The 23,661-nt window shown below is 44.6% G+C and overlaps 1 protein-coding gene across 1 annotated transcript in view; it reads left to right on the plus strand.

Annotated features, from left to right (window-relative positions):
- Positions 1-23,661, plus strand: part of Cpm (carboxypeptidase M) — a 54,225-nt gene that overhangs the window by 13,591 nt on the left and 16,973 nt on the right. Inside the window, exons 3-4 of the mRNA XM_021658952.2 lie at positions 15,786-15,883; positions 23,024-23,196. Of these exons, the coding sequence (XP_021514627.2) occupies positions 15,786-15,883; positions 23,024-23,196 (271 nt within the window). The remainder of the gene's footprint in view (positions 1-15,785; positions 15,884-23,023; positions 23,197-23,661) is intronic.

Below are 23,661 nucleotides of genomic sequence, written 5' to 3' on the forward strand. Positions count from 1 at the left end.
ACGTCTTTTATAAAAAGGATTAGGTAGAACTATCAGTTAGACCTGGCCCAATGTCCAGAGCGCACTGAGGTAGAGGGGTTCAGGAGCAAAAGTATTTCTGTTGTCTACAGCTCTGGTCTATGGGCCTCGCCATGGTGAGAACCACCTCACCGCTCGCCCTTCTCACCCGGCCTCGGTCAGCAGATCTTGGCCTCATCATTTCAAACTGCTTTGTGGTTGCTCTGTGCTGTGATTTTTGTCACACGCTATTTAACTATTCCACATTGGTGAGCATTCAGAGAGGTTATAGCTTTTAGCTGTTCCAGATAGGTGCTGTGATAGGGACCCAAGAACAAGCACGGCTGCTCAATAATGTCCCTGGCTGGCCTCGAACTCACAGAGATCCACCTGCCTCTGCTTCCGGAGGGCTGGGATCAAAGGTGTTCGCCACCACTGCCCGGCTTAAATGCCATTTTTATGACTGAAATGAAGAGGGAGTGTGTTCTCTTATTACCCAGCAAAAGAGAAATGCAAGACACCAGTGCATGCACACAGTTGCTGTCCTGGGGGACCCAACCTTCAGTCTGGTGCCCATGTACATTCTCTTGTGCTTTTTTTTTTTTTTTTTAATTTGTCTGCTAACTTGTGGACCTTCGTAGTTATTTGTTCTGTTATAAACGCAGCAGACATCTTCATCTATTCTGCAGCTTGCCTGCTGGACCTTGTTTTCAATATTTTTTGCCCCGTGTGAGATTCCTAATTTGTACAAGGTCCTACTCATCAGGCTTTCTCTACAAGCACCATCATCACCCCAGAGTCATAAACGAAGTCTGTCATTTTCGTAGCCTCATCTTACTGCCGAAGTTCACATCTCTTAGAGTGGTTTTTCACCAGACTCTACATCACACGGTATATATTTGTGAATGTTCACATTCCCGAGTGTCTGTGACTTTCGTAAGCGGAAAGGACCCTGAGAGGTGTGAAAAGAAATGCAAGGGATGATGTCTGGGAGGAGGAGTAAGGCCGTGCCCTGAGGAGTAGATTGAGATTGTAATGGGTCCAGGCAGGGGCAAGAGGCCAGAAAGAGCACTCACGGCTTACTTTGTGTCCCAGGAACTAAGGTACCTCAGGAAATATATGCAGCGTAAAGAGATGTCACAGCGCAAGGCATGGTGACACACAACCTGTGATTCCAGCACTCTGAGAGGCAGAGGCAGGCAGCTTCACTGTGAGTTCGAGGCCAGCCTGGTCTACAAAGTGAGTCCAGGGCAGCCAAGGCTACACAAAGAAATCCTGTCTGGAAATACAAAAAGTCATATCTTTAAAGGAACCAGGTGACGGGTCAGAAATTAGACTGCGTTGTAATAGAACTTTCAATCCATCATCTGGGACCAAAAAAAAAAAAACCAGCCCTGGATTAACTGTTCTCTACTTCCATTCATTCTGCCTTGGCAAAGTAGCTGTGAAAGTGTTTAAACATCTTAATTAACATTTTCTTTACAGTGGAGAAAGATAATGTTGTGTAGCAGAGGTGTGGATAACAAATGGACAGGATTTGAGTGGATAATTCTTTAAAGGTGGCTGAGTCGGACTCGCTAGGCTCACCTGCCCAAGCCACAGTTCCTCTCTTCCTTCAGCATTGGACACTTAGTCTGGAGGCACCAGCCAACCTAGCCAACTCGTACGCTCACTGCTGGGTGTGCCAGTCCCTGCTCTAAGAGCTTTAAAACTCCTAAGAGTTTCAGCTCCTTCACTTCTTTGTTGTTGTTGTTGTTGTTGTTTAACCCGTAAGTTATCTCTATTTTCTTAAAACTAGTGCCTGTATAGGCAAAATGTAATTCTTCAGATCTTGACATACTAGGCTAATTCTTCCTCTCAGAGGTAGATTAAATTTTTCACTTCTCCGTAGTTTTTAAAATTTATTCTTAGAGAATTTAAAACATGAAATATGATCATTCCCTGTCCCCTCAAGTCCCTTCAATGTATCTCCCTTTCCACCAGCAACTTAATAAAATAAAATAGCCCGTGCAGGCTTGCTGCTGACCGAAGCTACCACTGATCTGCTTGCCCTAGCCATCCACAGGGCTGTGTAAGCAAAGAATTATCCGGGAAGGACTAAACTCACTTTACAGGGTGTCTGTTCACGTATCATTTCACTCATGACTTGAAAGAAAATTGCACAACAATGCAGAGGCCCTACATAAAAATGCCTTGCAAGCAGATTTCTGGGGATCCTCTTCATGCCAACCCAAGAGAGCTGTTTTAAGACCTTCCCATCTCTTAAATTCGAGAAAGATAAATGCTAGCCCTGACTCTACTCTATCAGGTCGTATCCTCATTAGAGGGAGTCAACCATATGGCTGTCACATTATCCTTCCTCTCCTTCATCTCCCTCACATTCCACGTAAATGCAAACGCTGTGGTTAAGCTGCCTCACAGGCCTCCCTCTGGGCCTCTTCATGCCTTTTCATGCCCACTTACAAGCATGTTTGATGGATGGTGGCTTGGGCAGTACCTTACGCCTGGTTTTAAAGAGCTGGTCTCTTTCTGTGTGATGGTTGGGCGTGTCTGCAGACATTGCCTTATCAATAATTCCGTTGCTGACCATTGCTAACTTGGAGAGCAAGGAGAAAACCCTAACAAGTCCTCTTGTCTGCACCTCCCAAGAATCTGCCTCGTCCTTTCAGGCCACCATTTGGTTGAGTGGTGAGGCAAAGCCGATGACAGCCTGATTGTGACGCAGGTCCGCTCATTTCTTCCACTTCACTGAGGCAAGATACACTGTGAGAGTGTAGAGGACAGCACAAAGTTGTGACTGTGAGGCAGGTATGGTGGCACACGCCTGTGATCTCAGGAGGCAGAGTCAGAAGAATCATGAACTTAAGATCAGGTTGGTCTACGCTGTGAGTCTGTAGCCTGCCTTGGCTGCATAGTGAGACCTTGTCTTAAAAATAATACATGTTCTGATAATGCTGGTGAATTTGACATAAACCAGGACTCCCTTAGCCCACTATGAAAAACAAACAAACAAACAAAAAACTAATATGGTTAAGAGTGCCTCTGGAATGGTTCCTAAAGATTTGGGGGACCTTCTACCAAGGTTTCTTTGTCATTCCAGATGCCTGACTTATGCATTAAGACAATAGCAGGCCTCTGGAGAAGTAGCTCGCAGCCCACTCTTGCCAGTGAGCAGTGTGCTGTGTGACCAAGCTGCCTCCTGTCCTTTGTGAAATTGGTGGGTGTAAATTGTTAATTAAATGAGTACAAGCGGAAGATGAAGATAAGATATGCTTGAGTGGGCAGGAGGGCTCAGCCAGCTGACTAGCAACCGCCCTCACCACGCTTCTTCTGAGGCGGCATTTCTCAACACACTGAAAGGCAGAAGCTGATCGGAGATACAACTAATTATATGATGAAGCTGCCATGTTGGGCCTGGCAGATTTTTCTGACCTTAAAACCTCATTGGCGGTGGCCCGCGTCGCCTTGGGTCTTCTGGCCGATGGTTCAAGGCCTTAGCGTGAAGCGCTGCTCCGATAGACATGCTGTGCAAAAGTTGCAATTGCAGGTAGATGCGGGTGTCAACTGAAGTTACAGTCTTCAGCCTGGGGAAGACTGGGGATGGGTCCTGACCAAAAAAGATTGGGTTTTGTCTAGTTGTCTGAGGCCGACTTTACCGAGGGTATTGGCTTTCAGCTGTAAGCGACTATCCAAGCTCTTACAGACACCAAAGAAAATAAACTCGTGACTCTGCAGAGAGCAGTGGCCGAATGATGAGTACCGACACATCAGTCTGTGCTTCGGTGGGATGGGGAGAGTGATGAGGCTCGTACTTTGTCTCCAGAGCCTCAAGTTCTTTGACCGTCACTTCCATTTAGGGTGGTAACAGAGGAAAGCATCAGCCAGAGTAGACCCCATTTACATGTTTCCCCCTCACCCGAAGCCAAATTTGGAGGGAGACTTGGGAGGTTATGGTACAGTTACCGAAACCTATACTTAATGATTCCATGGTTTTGTTCTTGTTGTTTGTTTCTTGTTGCGTTTTACTTTTTGAAATATGTTGCCCAGTTGCCCAGACTAATCTCAAACTCCTGGAGTCAAATGATCCTCCCAGTCTGGTCTCCCAGGTGGCTGGGACTGCAGACATGGCCCACTGCACAGGGCCTCTTAATTCTTATATTAATCACTTGGCCTTTGATAATTCAATGGCTGCACAATCAGCATCCTAAATGATCATATAAATCACATAATTTTAAAGTATTTTTGTTCCCTTCTCTGGTTATAATAAAAATTTTAACCCCCTCCCATCCTTTAGTTAACATTCTTATTGGTGTCTATGACTTTCTTTCCAAAAAATATGTTTAGGACCAGCAGAGAAAGAGAGACTGATTTGATAAAGCCGTGTTTCTCTACCTGCTTTCCAATACTGTTAGTATAATTTTTTTTTTTTTTTTTTGTATTGTTTTACCAAGAGAAGCAGCTTGTGAATTCCTCACATCAGGGTAGAGATTCTGCCTCCGCAAGGCTTTGAACAGCCATGACATCGCCTGACCCACTTTCTCCAGAAGCCTGTGGTCCAGGCATGTTTTCTTCCATTGCTCTTAAAACTTTTGTCCCCAATGGCTTTTTGGTCAAGACTTAATAATTTTGGAGCAGTGTGAACTTCACAGCTCCAAAGGTACAAAGAACTCCCATAAACCCTTTCTCTCCTCGCCCTGCACGGCCTCCCCACTTTCAGCCTGGCTCCACAGGATGCACGCTCTTTCAGCCGAGGAACATCTGTGGACACACTGTAGCCAACCAGGTGCGGGGGTCTCGGTGAAGACCATTCTGAATACCGTGAGTTCGGTAGACTTACTGAGTTCGATGGCGCGAATCCAGTACCACCACACAGAGCTGTTGCTGTCCTAAAACCCTGTGTGCCACTTTTCCATCCCTCTTGCCTCCCTAATACACGGGAACCGCAGATCTTCTTACTGCCTTCATGAATTTTCCTTTTCCAGAATAGTCTGTGCTTGGAATCACGGAGTAGGTCTTTTGAGTAGGTTTTTTCCAGCTGCCTTCTTTCACTTCGCTCCATGTGTTAAACTTCCATGTCTTTGCATGGCTTGATAATTCATTCCTTTTTAACGCACAGTTTACCTGCTCATCTACTGACAGATATATTGATTGCTTCCAACTTGTTAAAAAAAACCTACTACATTCGTGTCTATTTTTGTTTTTTGTACATTTATTTATTTTGAAAGAGAGAGGTCAGCAGACAACTTGTAGGCGTCGGTTCTCTCTACATGTCGGTTCTGGGGATTAAACTTAGGTCCTCAGGCTTGGCAGCAAGTTTCTTTACCTGCTAAGCCAATTCGCCAGTCTTGTGTCTATGGTTATTTGGGGGTATTTTGTTTTAGTTATTTTTGGGATTTTTTTTATGGATGTAATTTCTGTTTCACTTGGGTAAATAACAAGGAGTTTAATTTCTGGGTCATATGGTAATCATATCGTAGCATAGCATGCTATTTTGCATGCTCACCAGCACTAAGGGAGTGCCTCTTATACCCGTACCCTCACCAACATTTCACGTTGTCAGTGTCCAATTCTAACAGATGCACAATTGTGTTATTCAGACTTTTCTTTAGCATGGAAAACACACGAAAGAACATTTAAATGGAGAAAAGATTTGTCTTGACTCACAGTTTCATAGAGGTTTCAGCCTGTGATAGCTTGTTTCATTGCACTGGGCTCACAGCCCCAGCGGCCTGTGTCCTTCAGCTAGGCCTCTCCTCTACAGTTTCCTGACTCTCCCAAAATAGCACCCCCAGTTGAGATGGAGCCTCCAGAACATGAGTCTATGGGTACCTTTCAGACTGAGGCCATAGCAATAGTAGGACCTCATCTTCTTCTGTATTTCTCCACTGATGTGTGACATGGGACATCTCTTCATATGCTTAATTACCATTTGTGTTACTTCTTTGGTGATGTGTCTATAAAATCTTTGATGCACTTGTTAGCCAAGTGGTTTGTTTTGAGACATGGGCTCATGTCATCCAGACTTTCAAGTTTACTGGGTAGCTGAGGAGTGGCTCTGAGCTCTTGCCTCTGACCCCAACGTCTGGGATGTAAAGGCATGTGCCACCATGCCTGCAGATTGACTGGCCTTCTTTGCGTTTCTAGTGTTCTTTCCGTGCCTTGAACAATCAGATGTCTCTTACGAACATATTTCCTCAGCTTATCTTTTCACCTCAAGCTTTTTGTTTTGAAATGTTTTAACCCTATAAAAAAGAGGCAAAAATATCCAGCATCACACAGTTCCACCCAATGTCACATTTTTGTCATACTTATTTTGACTCTTATGAGTTCTATTGTTTTGGGGTTTGTTGTTATTGTTCTTGTTGTTGAAATGGGGTTTCTCTGTGTAGCCCTGGCTATCCTGGAACTTGCTCTCTAGACTGGGCTGGCCTCAGACTCAGAGATCTGCCTGCCTCTTCCTCCAGAGGCTGAGTTCTATTGATTTTGCTCAACCACTAGAAGTAGTAAACAGTATACCACCTCCCCCTGAATATGTCAGCATGTGTCACCTAGTCACAATAGATCACCTTTAAACTAAGAAACCTGATTGTTCAATAACATACTGCATTACGAAAGTTTTCTGTGGCTCCAACAATGCCTTATTGTATCTTCTTTCTTTCAGGATTTTTTTTTTTTTTAATTTTATGGATATTTTGCCTACTTGTATGCCTGTATACTATGTGCATGCCTGGTGCCTATGAAGGCCAGACAAGGGCATTGGCTGCCCTAGAATTGGAATTGGAGTTACAGACAGTCATGAGTAGCCATATGGGTCCAGAGAATAGAAGTCCTCTGGAAGGGCAGCCATTGTTCTTAATCCTCTCCATCTTCATAGCCTGGGACAACCCTTTGCCCCGTGTTCACATTGAACCAACTTTCTGTCACTGATTGATTCCTAAGGGGCCAAACCCTGTCTACAAGCCCTCAGTTTATCCTATCCAATGGTGCCTTGTAGTCTGTCTGAGGAGCCAGACTAGAGACCTGGCTTCCAGCCTCATCATCGCTGAGGTCCTTAAATCTGCATGGTGACCTCAATCACTAAGGAAGCAGGCCAGGTGAAAAAGTGTTGTGCAAGATGTTTGTGGTTAATGGGCCAACGCAGCCAGCAAAGGTGACTTATCTTCCGGCCCTGCCTTCCTGTGTGCATGCCACTTCCAGGCTGGGCACTGTCCTCTGGCACCCTACCCTGGGAACTATGAATGAGTTTAAAATGTAAATTCAGTTGATGACTGGTGGTGCGAGCTTTTGTGACCCGTGTTTTGTTAAGACCTTCGGAAGAGCATGTTTTTAGAACATGGCCCTTTCTGCTTTCTGAAGCCATAATCCATTTTCCTTTTCGTGCACTTGGGTGAGTGCTGGTGTATTCAAACTGAAAGGCAGGTTTCCTGCCACACATCTCCGTCATGTTTTGAATACACAGTGTACATTTGAAGTATTGCTTTAACTGCTGTGATGAGGCACTGTCCAGGAGGGCCTGTGGTTTGCCCTTGAACAAACACACGCTCATGGTAGTTTTGCTGCCTTTGTTGCAGTTGCTTTTATGTTGTGGTGCTGGGGCTCGAACTCACAGCCCTGAGCATGCTAGGGAAGCATTATACCACAGAGCCACCTCCTCAGCTCACCAGCTGCCTTTTAAGGATTCGGAAAGATTAAATGAAATAGCACAACCCCATGAAGTATCGGTCCTCCTAATCCCACGACACAGATGAGAAAAGTGATCAAAGAGATGAAACAATTTGCCCCATGTCATGTGGCTAGCAAGTGACAGAGCAGGTTCTGAAGGCTTGCAGTCCAGTTTTTAGAACCAGTGTGCTTCCCTGAGTAACAGGCTGTGCATAACTGCATTGTATCTAAGAGATCAAAGGCGCTGTTCGGAGCAGGTAGCATGCCACTCAAATGCAGCTCTTTACCAAACAAGTGATCCAGTTGGAGATTTAAATGTCAGAATGTTGCGAGGCGTGGTGACGGATACCCACAATCTCAGCACTGTGGGGAATAGGCATGAGGATGCCAAGATCCAGGCCAGTCAGAGCTGCATAATGAGAACATGTATCAAAAACAAGCAAATGAGGATGGAATGTAGCTCAGTGATAGAATACTTGCCTAACATGCAGAAGACCCTGGTTCTGCCCTTAGTACTGCAGACAAAATCAAGGAAGGGAGAGAAATGTTAAAAAAAAAAAAAAAAATCTGTCTTTGTTAATCCACCAAATGTCCTAGGTTGGTCCTTGAGGGAATTTCATTTTGGTAACGTCAAGCTCTGCTGGTTCTGGGAGAGCACCATCCTTCATTCAAGACTCTGGCTGGCTTGTCATTAGACCAGAAGACAACTCAGGGAAGAGGAACTTAAGAGTAGTCTTTCTTCTTGAGAATAGCTTCCAGGGTAACTAGCAAATTAATGACTAAGAGGTGAGTTCTTCTAATAGAAACTAATAGCAGTAAGGATAAGAGAAGACCCAAGTACACACTTTTTGGGGGGAGGATTAAGTGTCTCAGAATTGACCAAATCATAAATTACAGCAGTATCTACCTTTAGGTGTGAAATAAGAACAGCACTGTGCAGCTGGTGAGATGGCTTAGTGGGTTCTGGCACTTGCTTTGCAAACCTGGAAACCAGAGCTCAATCCCTGGAACCCACGTAAAGGCAGAAGGAGGAAACCAACTCCACAAGGTTGTCCTCTGACCTCTACACATGCATGGGGGCATGCAAGCTTCCACCTCTCACTATAGTGCTGAGAGAAGGAGAGGCAGCGAGAGGGGAGGAAGGAAGAGGGGAAAGGCAGGGAGGAGAGAGGAGCAACCGTTAAGCTTGAAGAACCACAATCTCACTGTCATGGGGAGGTCCCCAAAAGAGAAGCATCCAATAGAATACAAGCAGTACTTAAATCAAGTAGTCGAGTTTAATCAGAGCGAGCAAGGGAGCCATATATCATCAAAGAAACTACTCTTCACAACAGATGGAGACCATTACAGAAAACCACAACCAATCAAATTGCAGAGGACAAGTGATCACGTGGTGCCCAGCCACAGCCAATACATCTACAATGCAATTCCTGCACCTAAGGCTTAGGGATCGTGGCGGAAGAGGGGCAGAAAGATTGTAAGAGCTGCTGTGAGATTGCATCTCCTAGAAATGTCAGGGAAACAACACCCATGAAGTCTCAACAATATGGCTGCCTGAACAAGGCCTGGACAACGGTGACACCAATAGACAGCCAAACGTGGAAGGGAGAAACTTGGGCACCACTCCTAGACAAAGAACTGCAGGCAACCTAAGAATGCTAAGAATGGGGGAAATGCTCTTTTCTAAGGAAGAGCACCCTGTTGGCTATCCAACACCAAGTGGGCAGCCCCAAAATGATATACATACAAGCATTACAGGATTAGAATAGCAGTCAAAGAAAAAGAGGCCATGAATTTGAGAGAACGTAGGGAGAAAAACGATGTAATTTATTTTAATTTCAAAAAAAGTATGTTGTTTGTTTGTTTGTTTTTAAGAATATACTCTCTAAAAAGTAAGTAAACAGTAACAACCCCAGTCCTGTCAGTCAGGACTGGACCTGGTCCTTTGGAGCCCTGAGCTGGCATAGTGACCACTCTTACTAGCGTTATACCTTGACCGCCATAAGAACGCCATTATCTAATATGCAGTTGGGGCCCTGAGTTGGCTCACCCATTGTCCTTTACATCTTTGGAGGCCTGTTGGCTAGTACATCCTGGATCTAAGCTGCCTATCATCACCACTGAGCCGAAACACTTCTGCCATGTAAAAGAACTCCCAAAGGACACCATACATTATAGTGCTCCCTATGGAGATTGCATCTTTTAAAATCCAAGAGACTGGAGGTGCCGAGCATATGTGAGGCCCTGGCTTCAGCCCCAACACCAAAAACATTTAGAACATTTGAGAAATCCCTGCGTACTTGCTTGCACTTCGACAGAATGCTCAACTTCTCGTTATTATTACTGACCTGTCCTTCAAAAGAGACAGGCAGATTGTGTTGCTGTCTCTTCCCCAAGGGACCAGTAAGGGAAGCTGGGGCTTTTTATAGTATGAGACCTCTAGAGAGTTTTCAGCTTTGGGGCTTTAAAAACAAGCTTTGTTTCTCGATGCGAAGAAGAAGCGGGGGGGGGGGGGGGGGGAGTCTAGAAAAAAGAGAGAGAGGGAAATTATGATGGTTGGTACGTGATGATTTTATGTCTGGTTTTTGAAAACTTGTTCCACCTATATAATTTTCAGTTTGCTGTGCGTGGAAAGAGAACAAATAGAGCGGGGGGGGGGGGGGGCGTGTAGAGAGTGACGGCAGAGGGCAGCAAGATGAGGGCAGAGGGCCCTGTTTTGTGGATGGCTGCTCACTGATGAACCGCACTGCTGTGTTCTCTAGGAATCTTAACCATGTTGAAATCAAACAAAAAGAGAACATACTCCAACCTGATTCATCTCTAGGTATTTTCTCTCCCTTTTTCAATTAAGATTGTATTGTCTTGGAGGTGTAGCTCAGTGGCTGAGTTCTGCCTCTCACTTTCTGTTCTTGGTAGAGCACACACAAAGCCCTGGTTTGATGGCTCACATTGGTCTTTTTTTTTTTTTTTAAGATAAAAATGGAAAAGCCTCTCATTTAGGAATTAAAACTCTTCCAAACTACCCTATCACCTGTTCAGCAAGAAATAAAATGAAGTCTGGCATTAACATTTCGCTGGTCTGATACAAAAACATTCCACCCATGGGGACAGAGGTGTGAGCAGATGAAACCCCATCCTTCAGTATGTGCTGGCAGAGCCTAACCTGAAACCAGATGTTTGCTTTGGACCTCAGCACTCTCTTATATGGAAATACTCCAAGAAGGTTCATCTGCTCTGAAATTGATCTAGAAAACTGACTTCTTTCCAGAGCCCACCCGAGTAGGCACCTTGTTGGCCGGTCACAGGTGTTTCCATCATACCAAAAAACAAAAACAAAAACCTCCATTTAATCTCTGAGCCAGGGGTGACCTCAGCTCCAACTGATCTCCCCTGAATGGTTAATTCAGCTGTTTGTTTGTTTATTCAGATATTTATTGATCCTCTACTACGGTGTTTTCTGCCAGCACAGAGAACCATGGTCCCTGGCCTGCATACACCCTGTGGTCTCACTCAGGGTGGAGAGTTTCATAGGGAGCAGGCGGGGCTGTGTAGGAGAAGAGGAAGAAAACGTTGGAGGCCAGGCAGCAAAAGCCTCGTATATCAGCACTCAGGGTACAGCAGAGGCAGAATGATTGCTGCCAGTTCAACCTCAGCTTGGTCTACATCCCAAGTTCTAGACCAGCCAGGGCTACACAGAAAAAGCCTGTTTCAACAACTAAAAACACAGGAAGGAGGGGTGGGGAGATGAGACAGAAAAAGAAAAAAAGGGGGGTGGATGAAAAGGGAGAGAAGAGGAGGAGATAGACGGAAAAGGCCAGCGAATGGAAGTTGGCCACTGTGGCCCCACTATCCATGCATGTTGGCTCTTTGGCGAGCAGCACATGATGAAGACAGCCTAGAGCCTGTCTTGAGACACTGAGTAGGACCCGGCCTCTCTCTCTCGACGTCACAGGAGCTGTAAAGCAAGTGGCACATGTGATCCAGTCTCCATGATGACTCCCCCCAAGTCACAATGACTTGAAAGCATCATACTTCCTTTGAATGATTTTATTAAATGATGGAAGTGATGTCTGAAGTAGAATTGAGTGACCCGCATTTGTTTCAGCTGGACGGATGCCAGGATCAAGAGAGACATCTACAGACATTTGCTGAGTGAATAAGAGATGATGGTCATTTGCACAGTGAATGTGCATCTGATTTTATTTTGAAGGTCATGTCAAGGTTTATAAGCGAGTTGGTTCCCCCTGGCAGCTTCATTGACTTTGTGAAGGCAGCTGCTTCCAACTTGGGCTCATATATGTAGTTTAGCCAATGCCTTTGCTGTTCAGTTCCTGTTTGCATGTATGTGTGTGGTCTGTGGCTGGATCAGTGAGCTAGTATTTTGGAAGAAATTTCTTGAATTCTTTTTTTGTAGAATTCACAGTATTTGAAAAGAGGCAATCAAGTGGATGCCCTATTATGCTGAGAACACAAGTGGAAACAGGGTCAACCAGACCCTGCACAGCCCTCCCCGGTTCTACAGCTCTGGAGAACAGAATTAGTAAACTCACCTATAGGCCCAAAGTGAGAGGGAACTGGGCATGGAGCCGGGGGAGAATAGGAAATAAAAACCAAGAACTATCTCGACTCCAGGTTTCATTTGCTTGGTGGTAAGAGAAAGAGCTGACTCTTCCCTTCAACCATGGGTTCCAGGGATTGATTTAGATCATACTTACCCAGCAAGCACTTTTACTTGCTGAACTATCTTGCCCGTCTTGCTTCAGATCCCTGAGTACCTGTTAATTAGCTAGAACTTCCAACTTTACAGGGAAAAGAAAAATCTTGCTTAAACTAATTCTTACCTTGGCAACTATATGGTTAAAATCAAGTGGTTTTTCTTTTGTTTGCTTACTTGAATCCAAGCTGGAGGGCCTTGGTGTTGGGAGAGAGGGTGGCTAAAGCCCTTTCAGGGGGTCCTCATTCCAAAAGGATTATGCATTCTTCAGGTGAGGGTTGGTTTTCATTCTCAGACCCAGTGCCACTGAAGTCGCTCAAGGTCAGTCTCTTATCTTGCAGTTCACTCTGAGGTCATCCATGCTGAAAGTGAGATTGAGTTTCCCACCGAAGTGTTGTTTTCACTTAAGTTTGATTGATGTCCCTCCCTCACACTAAATAATAGTGGGCTTCCGTGTCAAGTGGAGTTTCCTTGTCACTCACTACGGCATATGCACCGAGAGACTGGAGACTGCAGCTAACAGACATGTTGCTGAAGCGATACTGAATTTTTCCCTGGACCGTCTATACACAATACAAACCTGTGATTATCTAGCTTCGAGAGCATTAATAGTTACCAAAACAAAAAAGTATTTCCGAGAACAAACTCAAAGAACCATGATTAGCAGCTCATAAAAAACAAAAACAAAAAACAAAACAAAACTTGTTTCCCATAAAACACTTTAACTTTGTAGGCCTGGAGTTCCAGGAGACCAGAGAGTTGGTACCGGAGGGGAATGGAGGGATTCCAGACAACTGATTCCAGGTTATAAAACGACGAGCCGTCGAGTGTGAAGCCCCCCCCCTTTGTAGAGCGGGTTACAGCTTCCTGTCAGGAGAAAGATGGCCGAGTGTTATTGTCTTTTACACACACCAGTACCCTATACGCACATCTCTGCTGTTACATTTGCCACACGGGTATAATTATGTTTGCACATTGCTTTTCTTATAGAATCAAAAAATTTAGGGGCTGCAGCGGGAGGACACAGGCTTGGCATGTTGGACTTAATTCTCAGTACCCTCTTTAAAAAAAACTGACGTAGAGCATGAGTTATCTGTACAGTCTGCCAACAAGTTGAATGAATGAATGCATGAATGCATGAATGAATGAATGAATGAGAAGCCTGCATAGGGCAGGGAGTATTAATCAGCTAAACCATATTCTGGGTTTCTAAGAATTCTTGCAGTTTTACTGAGTTTAAAGTGTTGCCTTGTTATGACAGAGTTCCCTAAGGTATTATTCCAATTAAATATGAATAAATGCTGAGAACAGTGAGTCCGGTGTGCGCCTCCTTCCCCTGGGTCCCTCAGGACAGTGAGCATTCCTTAGCCCCTAGGTGCCCCAGACTGAAGGACTAGATGGGAAAATCTGCAGCTCAGCATCAGCCCATTTGTTGCTGTTGAACTTCTTTCCTGGGCTCTTAAATTCCACCTACAGCACAGTTTCATATACACACACACAAATATCATATATACACAATATATATATATATATTGACCTCTGAGACTGTATTAAAAGAGCTAGGCAATTTTAAAATCAAAAGGGACTTCTTAATTGGACTTAATTACCAATACCGTCTTTTAAAAACTGACGTGGAACAGGAGTTATCTTAGAACATGACTTAATCTGTACAGTCTGCATTAGGGCAGGTGACTAGAATAGCAGTCTTCAACAACTGAATGAATGAATGAATGAATGACTTCTTAATTTGGGTTTATTGGTAGGAGATGAGGTTAAGGCAGTGTTTTGCTATATGACCATGTCTTGTCTGGTACTTGCTTACATAGATCAGGCTGGCCTTGAACTCACAGCAATCCCCCTCCCTCAGCATCCTGAGTGCTGGGATTACAGGCATGAACGAGCAGGCCTGGCTTGATTTTTTTAACTTTGTTACCAGCTTGGAGGTTGAGCCCCTTGAAAGGCAATCCCTTTTGTTGGTAGGAATGCTAGAACTGAAGTCGAATGGGCTCATCCAATTGAGGTGGAAGGATTCAGCTCTTCCCTCTGGGAATCAAATCACAGCCTCTAACTGGCTGTGTGATCACAGTAGTTTGGGTAATATTGTCTCCCTTGTAAAGTCTGATTGGCAGTCCATCTCAGTGAGTGGCTCATGACAAGAAAGTGTGTAGGATTGCATAAATCCGAGCTCTTGCTGTAATGCACAGCCTCAGTGATCTTGTTTCTGCCCTCGATTGCCTGACTCATAGCCTGTGGCTGAAAGGAGACGTGCAGGATTTCCTTGCATTGTTAGGCGGGGCTGTGGATTCTGGCTTACTTGATAGAACTCAGTAGTATCAAAGGCACAGTCAAAGCCAGGTGTGGCATGCATGCCTGTCATCCTGGCACTTGGGAGACCTCAGCAGAAGAATTGTTAGTTTGAGGCCAGCCTGGGCTCAAAACACCAAAGAGAGGGAACTTGGAGAGATGGCTCAGCGGTTAAGAATACTGGCTGCTTTTCCAGAGGACCAGGGTTCAATTCCCAGCACCCGCATGGCAGCTCACAACCATCTGTAACTCCAGTTTCAGGGGACCCAAAGCCTTCCTCTGACTTTCTCAGACACCAGGCCCACATACATGCACTCAAGCAAACACTTATACACATACGGGTTCCCAAGAGGTAAATATACATATATGTATAAATGCACACAAGCAATCCCTTATACACATACATGCACACAAGAGGTGTACATACATACATTCATACAAGCAAAAAACCCTACACATAAAGCTTTAAAAAAATGCCGAGGGAAGGGTGGGGGCGGGGTTACACCTCAGTGAACTTCAGGGCAAAGCACATGCCCTGCTGGTGTGCAGAACTTGGATTGAATACCCACCACTGAAAAAAACAAAACACAGAGGCCACAGCCAGAGCCATGCCACCTCAGCCCTTGAATACAAGACCTGCGGTTTCTTACTTAAAACAAAACAAAACACCCTCCTTCCTCCGGAATTACAAGATTTGCTGCTCTTTCTGTTTTTATTTTCTTTACTAAGTTATGGCACCCTTCCAGCCAACCATCAACTGTGATTTCACTGTGTGGTTGTGTATTTTAGCAAGATTGTTGCTACAAGGCTCTAGGATCCCAGAACACTGTACATAAACATTCTGAAAATAAGATCAACCGTAACCTAGTATACTGATCTTTTAAATTACACTCCAGAGTAATAACTGTTTCTGTTGAGTTGAGTTCCTTTTCATTCCGATGGTAAATAATGAGCATTGGAAGCATGGAAACTTCAGTCACATGAACATAAGTCACCGTGAAATTGTGAAGTTGCCAGGAGGGAGAAGAGGGCTTCTCTTCTCATTCCCTCAGAGTTCATTTGTCACTTTAAGAGATAACTTATTTTTCTCTCCTTTTTCCTCATGAAGGCAGAAACCTGTGGGTTCTCGTTGTGGGGCGGTCTCCAAAGGAACACAGAGTTGGGATTCCAGAATTCAAGTACGTGGCAAACATGCATGGAGATGAGGTACGTACAGGGCGTGGCCGCCTGAAAGGAACTTCCCCTCGGGTCCCTCCTGGTGTCAGCCTGGGTGAGTTCTGTGCATCTTAGTCAAGCAGCGGGGACAGAGAGGAAGCTGAGGGAGCCAGCTCCAACAGCAGCAGACCACGTGGCCATACGATTGGTCCCCAGAGAGAGTAACCAGAGCTGCTTTTGTGTTGGGGCTCTCTGAGCTGCCTCCAGCCCTGTCCTTCAGCTCCTTTCTGGGTTAGTTTCCCATCTCCTGTCGGCATTTAAGAAATCCAGCACAGGATGTCTGTTGTACTTGAACGCAAAATGGTGAGAAGACCCAAAATAGTTCTCCAGACTCCCAGCATCTGGCTTATTTAGCTTTTAATTTTTAATTTTAATCTTAACTTACTTATTCATTTATGGTACTGGGGACTGAGCCCCAGGTCTCATGCTTTCTAGATAAGTACTTTGTCCCTGAGCTGTTCCTCCAGCCCATGAATGTGGCATTTGAAGCTGTCACAGCTCCAGTGTAGATGCACACAACCTTCTTTCCAACCCGCCTTGTGAAAATCACGCTCTTAGTGTCGTCTTCTCCAAATTAGAGGAGATGAACTGTTCTTATTTTGTTCTGCAAAATACCTTCTCACCACTCTTCCAAGTGCTAAGAATGTAATGGCTGGTGTCCTAGTTTGCTTTCTCCCACAACGATAAAGACCATAACCGAAAGCAGGTTGGGGGTGAGGGGTAATGGTTTATTCAGGTCACTGAGGAAAATCAGGGCAGGAGCTCAGTGCGGGAACTACAGCAGAGACCACAACGGAAAGCTGCTCACTACTTCTTTCTCTAGCTAACAGCTCCCTCTCTCATACTTCCCAAGGTTACCTGCCTAGGGGTTAGCACCGCCCACAGTGGGCTGGGCCCTCCCACATCAATCATTAATCAAGAAAATGCCCCGCAGATTTGCCTACAGGCCAATCTAATGGAGGCTTTTGCTCAGCTCGTGTTCCCTCTTCCCAAGTGACTATAGCTTGTGTAACGCGGACAGAAAGACCAACCAGCACTGCAGGGCTGTTGAAGATGTCTACCTCTCTTTCTCACCTTGCTTCCTCTGGATACTTCTGTGTACCAGGACTCCACACAACTGAGGAAGGGACAGTAGCTCCCAGTGACCTCAGTAAAGGGACCTGAGAGGGGCTGTGTAAAGTACCCTGTGTGAAGCCCTTTCAGCTTTTAGGAACTTCCTGCATGTGGCAGGAGGTACAGCCTGCTGGCTGCCAAATCAGTCTTCACAGTTTGCAGTAGCTGGGCTGGAATGCTCCTGTCAAGGCTGAACCTCATGACCTGATTTAACCTCTTCAAGCTCTGGTTCCGTAGGACCTGGCTCCACCCTTTCTGACACACACAGCCCTTGCCAAGCATGTCACCCAACCCGTCCTGCTGAGAGAATGTTTCTTGCAGGCAGAGTTAATTGCAAATGCATGCTTGTAAGAAAGCAACCTGCTGAAGGGTGGGTAAAAAACAATACAGCTAAACTTTTTTCTGTTTTGTTTTAACCATAATGTACTGTTTCTTTAACTTTCTTAACACAGCAGCCCCAGACTTCCTTTTCCTTTTGCTATCTAGTCTATTGATCAAGGGCCACTGGAATCCATTCTTGATAAGAGACAGGAAGTTATTTGTTGATTTCCTGAGGATTCGCTGCCGCTCGGGAATTCATTTTCAGGGCAGAAACTTCCTGAGAGGAGCAGAAATGCCCTCCCTGCCTGGAAATGCCCTTTCTGTGCTGTCGCAAAGTCTTGGCATCTTCTCTCCGGGGGTCCACTGTATCCCGTAGACCCAGGCTCTCTGGGTCACCCTGAGTCTTTAAGGAAGGCTAGAACTGATATGGGAGGGGGCAGGGAAAGGCTGCCTGGATTCTGAGATCTGAAGTAGGATCCAGCTCCCAGCTGTGGCTGTGTGTTCTGCAGGCCCTAGTAAAGAACTTCATACTCCGGACTTGAGGTCTTGTGTATTCTGCCCTCTCCTTCTGGAGGCAGGAATGGCCTAACCTGCGGCAGAGGGATTACTCTGAGCAGAGAGTCTAAGCCCCACCGTCTTCCGCTTAGATCTTTTCGAACAGAAAGCATTTCCAGGTCTCATTTTACAGATAGCAACATAGCTAATATCATGGTCAGTGGCTCTTGCCCTTCTTTAGAAGTAGCTCTTGCTGTCCTGATGCAAAGCTGGACCTCTGACCCCAGGAGCTTGAGCTCAAGTTTGATGCCCAGGACCCAGATAGTAGAAGAGAACCAACTCCTAAAGATGTGCTCTGATTTCCATGTGCCCTGGCACATGTGCACCTGCACATACACAAAACACACACAAACACACATACTAAATAAATGTAAATTTATAATAATAATAATGTTAGATTTTCTTATACAAATGCAAATACTGCCTGCCTGTCTGTGACAGCCAAGACTGTAGCGAGGAAAACAAAGAAATTTATAGATCAGGAAAAATCTACAAGTAGTCAGCCTTTTCTTACACCAAAGAACTAAAGTTTGAGCTTACATAAAAGTACAGCAGGTTGGGGATGTAGCTCAGCTGGCAGAACATTTGCTCTCATGAAGCCCTAGATTCAATCCCCCAGCACCATGTTAAATGAGACATGCTAGCACAAGCCTATCATCCCCCAGTACTGGGGTGGAGAAGGCAGGAGGATCACAAGTTCAAGGTTATCCTAAGCTATAAAGCCAGTTCAAGGCCAGCCTATGATGTAGGGGACCCTGCTTTGAAAAAGCTTTTGGAAAAAAAAATATTGCCTTCCAGTTTCACCTGGTTATTATGCCTTTAAAAGCTTAAAAATATTAAAGACAAAAAATTTACAACCTATTAAAAAAAAAACTAAGAGAAAGATGGCTCTTCAAAAACAATCCACTTTTACAAATTCAACATATATGTGGCCTTAAAAGTGCAAAAGGAAACATTATGTATTGACAACCCCAAAACAAGAACCTCAGTTCTTCCCATCCTCTCAGATATGTGTGTAGAGTGCGCTTCTAATATACTCTTCCACCCTTTCTAACGCTAGCTACCCTTTCATAGCAATACGTTTTTCCTGCCTTTACCTTACTCCCGCCTTCTAGATTCTCAAGTTCTCTTCAAAATTGTCCAAATCAGGAGCCAGCCCATAACCATGAGTCATATCTAGGTAACATGCCTTCGATTCTTCAGAGTGGCATCTGGAGCATCTTTAGATGATATTAAGCTTAAAGAAGGGCCAGTTCGGTGTTCTCCTCGTCAGAACCCACATTCTGTGGTTGCTTTCTTACAGTACTACTACTGCCCTTGTCCCTTCGTTACTTCATTCTAGAAGTGAGATCCAGGGTGCAGCGGTTAGCTTTAATTGTCAGTTTGACACAACCTAGAGTCACCTGGAGAGAGAGTCTCAGTGAGGGACGAGAAGCATTGTGTTGGTCTGTGGGCAGGACTCTAGGGATCATCTTAAGTTACTATGGGAAGACTTCGTCCATGGTGGGTAGCACCATTCCCTAGGCAGGGAGTCTTGAACTGTGCAAAAAACAAGAAAATCAATGGGCATGGTTGCATACACCTTTAATCCCAGTACTCAAGAGGCTCTGATCCCTGAGTTCCAGCCTAGCCAGGACTACTGAGTGAAACCCTGTCTCAATGGGGGCAGGGCAAGTTAAGTACAAGCAAACCAGCGAGTGAGCGTGTATGCGTGCTGCGTTCTGCTCTTGACTGTGGGTGTGATGTGACTGACCCCGTGAGTCTTCCCCCAAACGATGGAGTCTAGCCAGGAATTGTACGCCTACTAAACCTTTCTCCTCTAAGTTGCTGCTTGTCTGGGGTATTTTATCAAAGTCATGCAATGAAACTAAAACACAAATATTGGTCAATTTAGGTGAAATATTTTTGGCTAATGCACACGTTAGGAACTGTTCAGGGCTAATTTGGGTGGCACTGAGTCTGAGCTAGACCTCACTCAGACCTATAAAAAACAAAAACAAGCTTTAAAAGGCCATTTGCAGTCAAGTGTTGCTACAAAAGAAGTAAGACTTTTATTTAAACAAACAAACAAACCTTTCCTTACTTTGTACATTTTCACATCTCTGCTTACAAAGTTCTGATGTACTCAGAATGAGCCTCGTAGCATGGGTGTTTAGCTTTCTCCGTTGGCTCTGCCATTGTCTCCTGTCTTTTCTGTGATATTGGCTCAGGGTCCTGAGCTAATCGCTTAGCTTTTTACCAGTCCTTACAAGGGCAGTAGCTAATGCTCATGGGACACGAGCCCCTCTGAGATCTCTGATTGGCTCTGTAGAGGCTTAGATGTTGTCCCCTATGCTAACTCAGGGTTTGGAAAGAAGGGGAATCTGGAACCCCGGCTGCACCCACCCATGGACCTTGTTTTTCTTCTCACTGGCGTTGAGGTGCTGCATCTCCTGCTTCAGATAGATGTTAGGTACAGACAACAACTGAACCAGGCGAATAGAAGTTCATTTTACAGATGGGGCTTGTCACAGCAACAGGAAATAAACTGAGACGGCCTGGAGGATGGTTCAGTTCAGTGGCCAGGGTTCCACGTTTATGAATACAAAACCAAAAAGCAAAATCTGTGCTTCCAAATGTCACTTCCCAGACTTTTTTTTTTTTTTCTTACTACTGTCCTGCATTTTCATGTAGCCAGTGTGGGTTTAGAATGATTAAATTCTTTGTTTGGGGGTTTAAGCAGAACTAATGATTATTCCAGGTGAAGCATCTAAGTGAGTTTAAGCATGTATTCGTTAAACTGCTCAAATGATCAGCCTTTTCTCCGTCTCTCTTTGGGCTAGCTTGACCACATACCCTGAGTTCTTTCCATAAACATGCCTATCAGCTCTCACTCTGCAAAACTTGTTCAACACTGAGTCTTTTGACTATCTGTCCTCAGTGCCTTAGGCCCTTGTGTTTCTTACAGCAGTCTTAATCAAGATGGGTGGTGGTGGCCCATGCCGAAAGATAGTCCAGAGGGTCCGTGCGTGGGTCAAGAGGAAAACAGTTAAGACCCCCACTCTGGAGTCCTCAGTGGAAATGGGAAGTTTTAGCACCCAGAGGTTTCATACTCCATGCCTTAAACTTAAGGGGGAAAGGGAAGTTTATACATAAAACATGAGGTATTTTACTCAGGCTGGGAAGAATACATTTGAATAATATTTGTCACAAATCACAGGGGCAGCAAATATGGTCCAATAAAGAAAATTTTGGAGGAGGATTTTGTTTAACTCCCTCTGAGACATTGTGTGTGTTTCCCTCAGCCTTTTAAAACTAAACGATGCGTGGTTGTTTCTTTATATTCATGATATTTTTTTTTAACCTCCTGTAGTTAAACACTGGGAATTTATTTAGAATACTAAAGCACATACTTCTTTGGTTACACACTTACTTCCTTCGAAAGAAATGTTATTGTTATTTTATGAGGACAACATGGCTTCTCCTCTGTTTAAAAAGTGATACTAGAAAAATAAGCAGAGAGAGGCCCATCCAGTAACTATCACCCAGGATGGCTGTTATTAATATTTTCAAAAATCTCTCTAGGCATTTATAAACTTCTGTGGAAAGAGAATAAGAGGAATTAAAATAATATGGTGGTGTTGGTGGGGGAGAGGCTGGAGAGACAGCAATTAAGAGCACTGACTGCTCTTTCAAAGGACCAAGGTTCAATTCCCAGCACCTAATAGCAGCTCATGACTGTCTGCAAGTCCAGTTCCAGGGGATCCAATGCCCTCATCTGGCCTCACCAAACATGTGTAAAGACATACATGTAGGAAAAATAGCCATACATATAAAATAATTTTTTTCAATTAAACAAAAAATTTAAAAATCTAGAATAAGATATGAGGCATATTCAGCATGTAATTTAGTCAAATTTAATGGATTAACCAGAGAATAAAAACTGAAGTAAAACTAGATGGAGAGCTTGATATTATAAATCTTCTCTTTAAGTTTCTTTATTTTATGTTATTATTTATTGGGTATTTGGTTGTGGGGGGCGCACATATAGAAGTCAATTGTTTTTTGCTTTAATATTTTTGTTTTTGTGTTTTTTTTTTTTTTTTTTTTTTTGAGGAGGGTTTCTCTGTGTAGCCTTGGCTGTGCTGACTCAGGCTGGCCTCAAACTCACAAAGATTCTCCTGCCTCTGCTTCCCTTAGTGCTGAGATTACAGGCCTGCACCACCATGCCCAGCTGCTTTAATTTTTTTTTAATTATCAGTTTTATTTTATGACTGGATCTTTTGCCTGCATGTATGTCTTGACGCATGAGTCTTTTGTCTGTGTGTATGTCTTCGTACCACATTCATGCCTGGTGCCTGCAGAGGCCAGAAGAGGGCCTTGTGTCCCCTGAAACTTAGAGGTACAGATGGTTGTGAGCCGCAAGGTAGGTGCTGCGGATCAAGCCTGGGTCCTCTGGAAGAGCAGCCAGTGAGTGCTCTTAACCACTAACTCATCTCTCCAGCCCCTGAGTTTTACTTTTAACATAAACAAAAAAGTGAGCATGTTTAAAGAAAATGTAAATGACAGTGTATGTATAATTTATTCATGTGGCAAAAACTGTGAGTGGTATGTGGATGACATGCAAATGATTAAGTTCCGTGACCAGAAGAATGTGGGAACCAGAAATACGCAGACACAGAAAAATAACACAGGCGTGCAACAGCGGAAGTTGCCAAAGCAGAGTGCTGAATGCTAAAACCTGCTTAAACCCTGAGGCCAGTGAGTAAAAGTAATCACATTAAAATCTAGTGACTAACCTGGCACTGGGTTTCATTGTCACCCTGTTCCTGTCTCAAGGGCAAAAAGAAATGAAGACCATCACGATAAGAACTTTTACTCTGCTTCTTCTTATAAGTCTAAATTGGTCTGGGTTCTCACCTTCACCATATACAAAGGGCAGGTAATTTACAAGCGAGTGCTGGAAATGTCGCAAAAAAAAAAACAATCCTCAGCGTCCCGCACTGAGCTGACCTCTCCATAATTGGTGTGCTTGAAATCCAGCAGCCTCACAAACAACTTTGACCTAAGATATCCCATGTGGAGACCCCTACAGGGGGAACTTTTTCCTTATTATTTCTGACTTAATAATAATAATAACCACCCTCTTCCTCTCTGGCACAGACGGTGGGCCGAGAACTGCTGCTCCACCTCATTGACTATCTGGTAACCAGTCACGGGAAAGACGCTGACATCACATATCTGATCAACAGCACCCGGATCCACATCATGCCTTCCATGAACCCGGATGGATTTGAAGCCGTCCAGAAGCCCGACTGTTATTACAGTAATGGAAGGTAAAGATGCGCTGGTCTCCCCTCGGGCGCCCATTGGCCTCGGCAAGAGGACTTGCCTCACGGTGGAGCACCCCAGAGCGTGTTCCTGTCACAGGCGCACCAAGGCTCTTCAGGCCGCCATCTTGTAGGATGAAACATGGCACCTTTCTAGTCCCTCTGCCTCTACTGACCGCTTCTCACTCTCCCTCCTTCAGCCCCTCTGATCTTTCTCCTGGAACTCTCAGGTGCTTTCTCACCTCAGGTACTGTGTACATCCGTTTTGACTCTTCATCTTCATCAATTGCCCAAAAAGCATTCCTACAAAAACTCCCTCCTCACCATATATGATGTATTCAGTCCTCTGTATGCTTTCTGACCCTCTGGTACTGTACATTCATGGCACATTTTTTTTTCAAGGCAAGGTTTCTCTGTGTAGCCCTGGCTGTCCTGGAATCACTTTGTAGACCAGGCTGGCCTCAAACTCAC

This window comes from Meriones unguiculatus, chromosome 2 (assembly GCF_030254825.1).
Source record: "Meriones unguiculatus strain TT.TT164.6M chromosome 2, Bangor_MerUng_6.1, whole genome shotgun sequence".
NCBI classification, from domain to species: domain Eukaryota; kingdom Metazoa; phylum Chordata; class Mammalia; order Rodentia; family Muridae; genus Meriones; species Meriones unguiculatus.